This window comes from Medicago truncatula, chromosome 8 (assembly GCF_003473485.1).
Source record: "Medicago truncatula cultivar Jemalong A17 chromosome 8, MtrunA17r5.0-ANR, whole genome shotgun sequence".
Lineage (NCBI taxonomy): Eukaryota > Viridiplantae > Streptophyta > Magnoliopsida > Fabales > Fabaceae > Medicago > Medicago truncatula.
This window is the reverse complement of record NC_053049.1, coordinates 33347804-33357997: the sequence shown is the minus strand read 5'-3', so window position 1 is coordinate 33357997 and position 10194 is coordinate 33347804. Positions and strand designations below refer to the sequence as shown.

Sequence of the window (10194 nt, the reverse complement as noted above, 5' to 3'; positions counted from 1 at the left end):
TTGATTATATATTTTTCATTTTATTTTGAACTAATATGCATACAATTTTTCTAGACAACGTTTTTTTATGCATTGGTTTCTTTTACAATAGAGAGTATTCTATTCGAGGCAGTTTGATATTAATCGAGATTCAGACTTTTCTTTTGGCTTTTGCATTGATTTTCGACTCATCAAAGGCGAGCGATTAATCTGACTTGTGTGTAGCGGCATGCGCACTGGTCAAGCATTGTTTCCCTGAAAATCGAATCCGGTATTCCCCGAATACGTCATTGGAAGAAGCTCCTTACTACTGGAGCGCAAACAACTTGGTTTAATTCACTAAAAAAAGACTCTAACTTAAGGGTCACATACCAAAGACAAAAATGTGTTTGTTATGGTTTTACTACCATCTATTAATTCAAAGCATTAATATATGCATCTCTGCGTAAAGAATACCCTACTAAGACCAAAGAAAAAGACAAAAATGTGTCCCTTTACCCTTGCATTCCTCTTTAAGTAGCCAAGCCCCCACCACCACTTCACACCAAACACAAAATTATAGTGTTAGAGCAAAACCCTCTCTTCTTCAATAGAATTCACATCTCTTTATCTCTTATCAATTTAAGTCAAGTCTTATCCTAAAACGCACCAATACTCACTCAACTCAAACCTTCCTCTACTTCTCAACTATAAGTACCTACCTCAATTATTCAACTTCCCAAAACACAACACAACACAACATAACACCTTATTCTCTTCTTTCTCTCTTTCTTTTATTCTCTCTCAATTATTAAAAACAAACATTTTCCTAATAACATGACTAGAATATTATTACAATCCATTTCCTCCGCCGCACCACCGCCGGACTCCGCCGCCTCATTAGAATCCGACTTCGTCGTCATCCTCGCCGCTCTCCTCTGCGCTCTAATCTCCGTCGTGGGTCTCACCGCCATTGCCCGTTGCGCCTGGCTCCGCCGTACCCCCGTCGCCGGAGCATCACCGTCGGCGGCGGTGGCCAACAAAGGTCTCAAAAAGAAGGTTCTCAATTCACTTCCGAAATTCACCTACCTCGACGACACTCCCGGAAAATGGGTCGTCTCATCGGAGTGCGCCATTTGTATCTCGGAGTTCACCGCCGGTGAAGAGGTTCGGGTGCTTCCTCAGTGTGGTCATGGCTTCCACGTGGCATGTGTTGACACGTGGCTTGGGTCTCACTCTTCTTGCCCTTCTTGCCGTGCTCCGTTTGCCGTTGCTAGGTGTCAGAAATGTGGGCTTTATCAACCGACGGCTGCCGGAGAAGTTGCCGGTGAAACGGAACAGAAAACTGCCGGCGGCGAGAATGTAGAAGTTGTTGTTGTTAATGCTAATTGTAATGGTAATAGTGTTGATAGGCATAGGCACAATGTTCATAATGGCTTCTTGCCTTAAAATTTGTTGTGCAATATTTTGTATGAGTTTGTATATGAATGTAATGTACTATATAGTTTTATTTAGATCTTTGTTTTTTTATTTCTCACTTCCAATTTTCTCACAAGAGATTATAATTTTGGACAATTTTTCAACTTTTATTTCGTCTCTAGACAAAGTAGCAAATACACAAGTGCGAGGTTAGAAGTGTCTCGTTCAATTTCTTTTTTTTTTTTTTTTTGAAGAATGTTTTGTTCAAAAATGTTCAATTTAATAATATTGACAGTTGAACATTTTAGACAATTTTTCATCTTTTAACTTCCATAATTTTCTCGTGCATTAGTTACCCTCTTTCTTTTTTGATAGAGACTGCTTTTATGAAAGATAGGTAAAAATGGTGGGAAAAATATCAATTTATGATTTTCATAATTTAAATTTTCACATTTAATCTATTTCTCTATTTTTTTATAAAATTTCTCTAAATCCTTCACTCTTTATGTTTTAAAGGATATCAATGAATTATTTGTCATTTTGATTTCTAACATGTGAGGATTCAAACCGTAAAAAAAAATAAAATTAAAGCATGAAAGAATTAAGATATAAAAATGATACCTACATTATTATAATGACATCAAAGTGTTTTTTTCGTTGGGGAAAGTTATTCTTTTACTAATTATTGATAGTATAATACTCCCTCTGTCCCACAAATATTCTTTAGTTGGTCAGTTCACGGTTAATTTTTTTCTAGACAAAATAAAAGTTAATTTAAAAAGAAAAGGAAGTACAAAATGGGGGGCAAAGAACCTTACCATTAAATTACAAAATCAAAACCCTAATAGAGATGCAACAATTCCTACAAGTGAACAAAAAAAAAACAACCTTAAACAATCACTACTAAAGGATAATTCAGTGAACCCACATGTGAGCTCGAAACTGAATTGCAAAAACCCCCTTATGACAAATATTTTCAAGACTTTTTTTAAAAAATTTAACAATTATATTATAGAACAAATGAAGTAAGTTATTCAATAGCGCTAATATAAGATGATACAAACTTCTTTTAATTTCATTCGTGATTCAAATGACACATGTTTCTTTTAAGTTAATCACATGTCTCAAATTTGAATTTTGAATATGTAACAATATTAAAATCTCTTGACAAATAATTTTACCGTCCATGATCCTGTAGGACTCAAATGATCAATCTTCATAGTAACACTTGAGTTATTAGTTTATTAATAGCGACAACATTGAATTGTGATGAAATTCTTCTTTTGAAAATTTAAAAAAGTTTAAATAAATTTTAAAAGGAAAGACTTTTTTTAATTCTAGCCAAGATGTGTGTTGTGTTTTTTTTGTTGAGTTTATCAGCAAACTCAAATACCTAAATGCTAAGAAGTTAAGAATTGCAAGTTCAAGCTTACACTTCAACCGATCAAAAGTCCTTAGCTAAATGACGGTATAAACTGTGCATATTGCGTTTGGGAAAAAAATAATGTAGGGAGAAATATTTGTCTTTAGTTCAATTTGGTAATTAGTCTCTCATCTTGTAAGATGAGAAGATATTTTGCTTTTTTTGTTTTTTTTCTTTTCTCTGTTACAAAGATATTTTGCTTTTTTTTTTTGTTACAAAGATATTTTGAATTTATAAACAAAAAAGGAAGATATTTTGTAAGACAAATAGTTTTCATAAAAAGCAAAAACATAATGCTTTAACCTTTAAATCTGTTCTTTCTTAATACATGAAGTATTGTATATTATGTTGTAGTACACGAGATATTATGCTTCTAAAAAATTGAAAAGGAGATATTATGTTACATAGTGGTAGACATTAAAGCAATCAACGTCTAATTAAGTTAATGATCAACCAAGTTGGATAATAGGACAAATAATATGGAAACCATGGCATGCATGTTAGCCAACAAGCTTAAAAGTAATAACTATCACACACTTTGCATTTATTTATACATGTAATTGCAACTTTTTTTCCTTCATATTTCTCACATTTTTAGAAGAAAAAAAAAGTTGTTTTCAAATTTCCCTTGTGTTTCTACTCGTTTTTTTTTTGTTTTTTTTGTTTTATGTCTTTTCATTTTGGCTATCAATTATTGAGGAAAATAGTTGCACATGAATCCTAATAGTGAATATTGAAGTGTAAAAATACAAGTGAAAGAAAGGGTGTTTGTAATATTTCTACCAAAAGAGTCGCAATAAAGTACTCATATTTGTACTAAATTAGTCATTGAATTGAATGAGAATAACAATTAATCATTCAAGTCAAATGGAATCACATGAAAGAATAAGGTGCATTTCTTAGTGCTCATTGTTAAACCACCACAATTAGTTTTTATCAAACAACCTTATGCAACAAGCTAAATTTCCACTCCTTGTGAATCCTCTCTTTACATCTTCATTAGCAAAAGGAAATACCCAAAAGAAGGAGCCAAAACAAAATGAAATAAAGGTTAAAGGTAAGATAAGACAAATGAGAGACATAAAGGTAGTGCATATGTTTATTTTATGGTGTCTTAAAAATAAAATAAAGGTAGAGATGCTATTTAGCTACATGGTCCCTTTATCCTAATTCCCATTCCCACATACTTTAAATCTTTATCAATGGAAGGACTATATAAGAGTTCCCACACCGTTGATTCTTATAATTAAATACAATTGATGGCATCTTCTACTCTTAGCCTTTGTTTTAAGTAGGATAATGTTGTGTGGTCCCACCCACCATTTATCTTACTAGGTTATCTTTTATTCTTCTCTCATGCTAGCTTTTAGTGTTAATAACACAACTCACTAACAAAGTTGAAAGTTGAGACTCGAAAAAGCAATAACCGATATTTTCATTAGATCCTTTGGATACATTATTAGAAGGCACCATGATTACCAAATATGACATGCATCTATTTCTTCTCCCACCTTCATTTTGGTGCATATTTTTTAACAATATTTTGGTGCATTTTTTCACTTTTCAACCAACTTGGTTTATTTTCACTTTTCAACCAACTTGGTTTGTTTTCACTTTTCAACTAACTTGAGACTTGAGTTGGGGACTCATTAATAAATTGCTACTTTGCCTACTTTTTTCCAACTTATCCTATGCCTTTTCAAGTCCTTGACTAACCAAAACATGACAAATCCGCAGGCAACTTGTTCACTCGCATGATATTTACGTTTTTCTTGTGTGTGATTCCATAAGTAAAGGGGGGAGTCAAATTGTAGACTATCTTAAATGGTCCTTATCCTTTAGAAGCATCCAAACTTGACTATTACCACATTAGTATCACTTGTATGATTCCCTTGTGCATGCTAAATGCCACTAAGTTTATGCACATTCACACATATTCTTCTCAATAGGATTTTGGTAGTAGATGTCTTAACTCTTTCCACGAATTGAAGAAATTCATGTAAATTTCACAAAATTACCGATCTTATTGTTTTTTTTTTTTTTTTTTTTTTTTTGTAACTTTTTCATTGGTGAGACGTATCTAACGGTTTTCCATTCACAAGATTCGAACTTGAGACCTTGTTTATGGTACCGAAATCCTGTTCCAAGAGCAACATGGAATTTCATTTTAACTTTTCTTCTCCTCCAACTCTAACTGGAATCTCATTGTTGTCTAAAAAAGCAAAGAACTCGGGGTCAAATATACTTCGATCTTTTTATTCTATAATAGTAATAATAATAATTGAAGGGCTATAAGTAAAGATACCTTCCCTGAACAAAAGAGTGAAGATACCTAAGCCTAGTTATTCCTACAGAAAAAACTAATCATCCACTGTGACTGTCATTTTGTCCACGTAGTTAAAACACTTTGACTTTAAGTACACTTTTCCATCAATTTCAACACTAAAAATTGCCACATGCACCCACATCATAACCTGTCAATTTTGTACACACCACAACCACCAAGTTCGGTACCATGAACCTGCCTAAACATATTAGATTTAGAATTTTTTAAAAAAAGTTCTGCTCACAAAATAGGGCTATTGAACAGTGTATGAAAAAACAGGAGTAACTTGGATCATGATCAGCATCATCCTTGAGCAACAGATCTGTTTCTCATACCCTCAATATGATAACTGGTTTAAAGTACTAAGAATACATTCCTCAATGCATCCTTTCAATTACAACTGAATCTCATAGAATTAATAATATAAACTAAATTTCCCCATCATCACTTTCACCTCCAAATAAGGAAGCCATTTTCATAGCCAACTTTGCCGCCATTTCCCTTCTTTGAAAATCGGGCATCAATCTTAAGCCTGAGCGCATATTCCCAATCTCAGACATCAACTGTTCCAAATTCTCCAAGTCAAGACATTCATTGTCGTCTAACTTCCCATCTCCCTCGGAATCTACAATGTTGTGCGTCACAGCCATGTTACCCTCATCCTGAAACGCTGTTCTTGAGTTTGTGGGCCGGAGCTCTTTATCAGATTTATTTGCATCGTCATGCTCACAAGATGTGTCGGTATTGTTTTGTGAAACTGATGGCCCCCCTGCATCTAAGGGAGTTGCAGAAATCCATCCTTGTTCAGTTTCATCCCAGGCGTCCGCTGTGCCATCTGATAAAACTTCATACTCTTGTTCATAGTCAGATTCTTCCGATGACATCTCTGAAAAAATGGAAAAGGGTAACCCAAAATTAGTGTACATTAAGTCCAAATTACTTGAAGTGGCCATCAGCATGCTGCAAAAAAAAAAATATACAAGGCCCCAATTACTTGGTGAAAACATTTTCTATTTTCACTTCCCAACATTTGTGTTAATTTTAATATTTAGATAAAGGAACAAAGAGACTCTTGAAATGATCAATTGTCTTGCATTTCTAGAAACAACGAAAATCAAGGACTCTCCATAACAATGATTCACTTCAAAAGTCTCATCTCTTTATAACAAGTTAAAATGAACACATGCCAAAAAATGAAAACAAACAGATGTTTTCTCAAAGTAAACAGACCCTAAAGAAAAATACCTTCTATCTCAGGAAACGATGGTTGGTTTATCCTTTCACCGGATTTCAATACCATCCCAGGCCACATATGGGCGGAAAGTGCACCATAGATGCGTTCAACTCCTTGTAAATCACCGTCTACAGACAAGCCTGTAGACAACATTTCGTTTATCTCAATATAAGTTAATACATGTAATGAAATTGAATCATTTGTAACTAAATTTCTAATATGCTTCATTCAAACCGTATATGTAAAACTGAGCATTTCTCGAATAAAAAGAGTCAGAGTTATGTGCAATATGTTACAGACCAGCTCATTATAACTGGAAGTGAAGTTTTAAAGTAATCAAAATTGGCATTGGAATTAATGATGTATTACAAATTTTTAACTATGACTCATCTATATGTAAAACTGAGCATTTCTCAAAGAGAAAGAGTCAGAGTTATGTGCAATAAGTTATAGACCAGCTTATTATAACAGGAAGTGAAGTTTTACATTTATCGAAATCAGCGTTGGAAGCACAAGCCTCAACGAACTCAATATTGTGCTCAGCACACCATTCCAAACACGACTTTCTGATGTCCCAGGACGGTTCTTCACTACCCAATAAACTAGTTCCTTCAGTTTCAGATATTCCATACTCAGAGAATTCAGAATAAAGATCCACAGCAGAGTCTTCATGTTTTAACAACCGTCTTCTGTATTCAGCATGAACTGGATGATCTGGAACCAGGTCCACTTTGTTTCCAATACATAGTAATATCTCAAAATTTTGGATATCAGTGTGTGCTACCCAACCTTGAAGAGCAGTTAGGGAAGATAACTGCACAAAATGAGATGAACACAAATACACATTACATGCACATTTAACTGCATCATGCATACTCAACCCGCATGTAAAACAAGAAAGTACTCCCACATTCCAAAATAAGTGCCGTTTTAGTGAATAAAAATTGTTCTAAAATAAGTGTCACTGTATTTTTCCAATGTAACAGTAATCAATTTATTCAAGTTCTACCACCAAATTAATAACTTGCACATCATTTTCAAATCATTACATCTCACTAGGCATTTAATTGTTAAGGAGGTCAATTTTGTAAAATTTTACACTTATTCATTCACTAATTATTTTTTTAATCTATGTGAAAAAACTTTGAACAACCCTTATTTTGGAACAGCGGAGTAGTTCAATAACAATTCTACCGTTCTTCGGCACTAGAATATCAGAACAATAACAGCAAACATAAAACATTCGTTGAGGATTAAATAATCAACAACAGACAGAAACAGAACAAATTGAAGGGAAATGAAAGTCAAGAAACTAACATCATTCATGTCAAAGACCATCACCAACGCAGTCATTTGTTGAAACGCGGGTACATTCTCAACAGAAAATTCATCATGAAGATGAGCCATCCAAACAGCAACATCAGCAGTATAGTACTTGGTGTTAATAGTCCACCTGTTGATGATTCCATCATCAAATATGCAATGACGAAATTTGAAAAGATTCATCAACAATAATTTGAATAGAATGAATCATGGAGAATATACCCATGCACATTTAGTTCAGACGCCGAATCAAAAGCATCTTCAGAATCAACGGCGAGCAATCCTAGACACATCATCAACAAAGTAGTCTGTCAACTCAAATTTCACCACATATTATTACAATGACAGTTACAAGTTAGTTAGCTTTGAGACAAGTTAGTTAGCTAATTTCCCACATTCTCCACGTGTGGAATTTATTTATTATTTAACGGATTGTAGTTTTCTGTTTTCATTCAGTTATAGATTCAGTTAGGATCTATCTATTGCAGCTTCTGTATAAAAGCTTGCATTCATCACTTTGTAAATCACTTCTTATGAAATGAGATCATCATTTTCTCAAATTGCTCTTAGCATGTACAGAAGCTTTCTCTATTCTCTTCAGCTTTTCTGTTGAAATTGTTCCATTGATACCTTCCATCCTCCCTCTGATTCTCTTCACGTTTCAACATTCACCATGAAAATTCAATTAATTGATCCTTTCTTAATTCATCACTCCGATTCTCCCGGTCTGGTTTATTTGTCAAGCATCCACTCAATGGAAGAATGATTTTGTTGATGGAACCATTGTACAGCCACCGGAAGACGAGGCTCAGTTTCATCTCTGGTTGGGAAACAATGGCATCAGAGCTTCGTGGTTATTGAATTTGATCTCAAAGGAAATCACATCAAGTGTCATTTTATGCTTCCACTGCTCATGAAATTAGGACAGATCTCGAGAACGCTTTCAACGGAGCAATGGTCCTCAATTTTTCAGCTCCGGCGTGAACTCATTGGATGCACTCAGGGATCTCTCTCTGTGAGCACTTATTTCACCAAGATTAAGGGGATTTGGGAAGAAAGAACTCGGTGAGTATAACCCAATTCGTACTTTCAATTGTGGTGGTGTTCAACCACTAATCAATTTGTTAATTGGATTGAATGAAAGCTTTAGTCATGTTTGAGGTCAAATTTTACTTCAACATCCCACTCCCTCTATGAATCGTGTTCTAGCCCTAGTTCAACAAGAGGAAACTCAAGATCTGTTGGATCCATTAGTTCTGAAACTTCCACAGGAACTTCCCTTTCTGGCAAGAAAGAGAGACCAATGTGTTCTCACTGTGGTATATTGTGTCGAGTTGTGAAAAATCTTTACGAGACTAAAGAAAACAATTGTGCTTCACAGAACACAACACCTATGAATCAACAACAATACCAGCAGTTGATTGCTTTTGAGAAGAGTCGGATTGTTCATAGCAACAGTCATGACAGGTTTGACAAGAATGCGGTTAATCAATCAAATGAATCTTGGTATGATTTTTTCTCTTATTCATCCTAATCCTAATTCTATACATTCTAATTCTTACAAATCTTTAAGCAACAAGTTTGTCACATTACCTAATAATAGCAAAGTAGAAGTTTCAGCTATAGGTGCTTATCACTAACTTGACTCTGAACAATTTTCAACTTATTTTCATAAGGTCTCTAAAAAACTTATAGCATATCTAAAAATTTACACATAAGCACTTATCATGATAAGTGCTTATACTATAACCTGTAGAACCTAATCCTTTCTGATGAAATTAGATCGTAGTTATCTCAAAGTGATCATTGCATGTTCAATATATATAAATAAAAAATAAAAAAATCCTAGAATTGAACTCCAAAAATGAAATTATAAAGAGAGGAAGTGAAAGAGGCGGTTACGGGATAAGAGGGTGCGTTTTCCGACGGTGGAGGATCCGATGATGAATATTCCGGGTCGGGTTTCAAGAGAAATAGGATCCGTTTGTGATTCGGTAGCAGCATCCATGTTTAGTAGCTAGCTCTCTCTTACTCCAGATCTTCGTTCATTTCTCAGTGTTTCGTCATCTTCGACATGTTTTGGTGGGTTCAATTAGGTTCATATTTTTTAATTAATATTTACTAACTTTTTTTGAAGGATAATATTTACCAACTTATTTTGATTCAATTATATTTTTTTAAAAATTATACAATTTTTTCCCGTCAAAAACATTATACATATTTTTAATGCTATTAATTTTTTTAATTAGTACATAGGCTACACTAAAAAAAATGAAAAACTATAGTTTTTTTTTTAAAGGAAAAATATAGAATGATTAAAAATACAAAAATATAATTTTTTAAATGATACTGCAAATATACTGTATAATTAAAGAAATGATGTTAAATATAATAATTCATCTAGTCTTCTTTGATAGATTTGGATGATGTAAAACTGATACTCAAACGTCCTCGTAAACTTAGTTCAGTTTCAATGAATAATACATAAAATATGCAAGATCCGTGGTTTAA

At 33.8% G+C, this 10194-nt stretch overlaps 2 protein-coding genes across 2 annotated transcripts; one reads left to right on the top strand and one right to left on the bottom strand.

Annotated features, from left to right (window-relative positions):
• The first annotated feature begins 516 nt into the window (after positions 1 to 516).
• On the top strand, positions 517 to 1495 carry LOC11428288 (RING-H2 finger protein ATL8). Its single transcript, XM_003629049.4, has one exon. It carries the CDS (start codon positions 796 to 798, stop codon positions 1405 to 1407), a length of 612 nt encoding a protein of 203 aa, XP_003629097.1. The 5' UTR covers positions 517 to 795; the 3' UTR covers positions 1408 to 1495.
• Positions 1496 to 5035: 3540 nt separating this feature from the next.
• On the bottom strand, positions 5036 to 9775 carry LOC11443546 (uncharacterized). The gene is made up of 6 exons (XM_003629048.4): positions 9586 to 9775; positions 7906 to 7966; positions 7678 to 7813; positions 6847 to 7174; positions 6372 to 6500; positions 5036 to 6012 (listed from the first exon to the last, which is right to left on the bottom strand). The coding sequence occupies exons 1-6, from the start codon at positions 9689 to 9691 to the stop codon at positions 5555 to 5557; spliced, it is 1218 nt and encodes a 405-aa protein (XP_003629096.1). The 5' UTR covers positions 9692 to 9775; the 3' UTR covers positions 5036 to 5554.
• Positions 9776 to 10194: the final 419 nt, after the last annotated feature.

Bases quoted from the DNA above. Each gene is read 5' to 3' on its own strand.
- LOC11443546 (XM_003629048.4), bottom strand. From the start codon at position 9,691: ATGGATGCTGCTACCGAATCACAAACGGATCCTATTTCTCTTGAAACC. The intron at 7,814-7,905 runs GTATATTCTCCA...AATCATCAACAG, and splicing joins TCTGAACTAAATGTGCATGG to GTGGACTATTAACACCAAGT. The intron at 6,013-6,371 runs GTATTTTTCTTT...CCATTTTTTCAG, and splicing joins ATCGTTTCCTGAGATAGAAG to AGATGTCATCGGAAGAATCT.
- LOC11428288 (XM_003629049.4), top strand. From the start codon at position 796: ATGACTAGAATATTATTACAATCCATTTCCTCCGCCGCACCACCGCCG.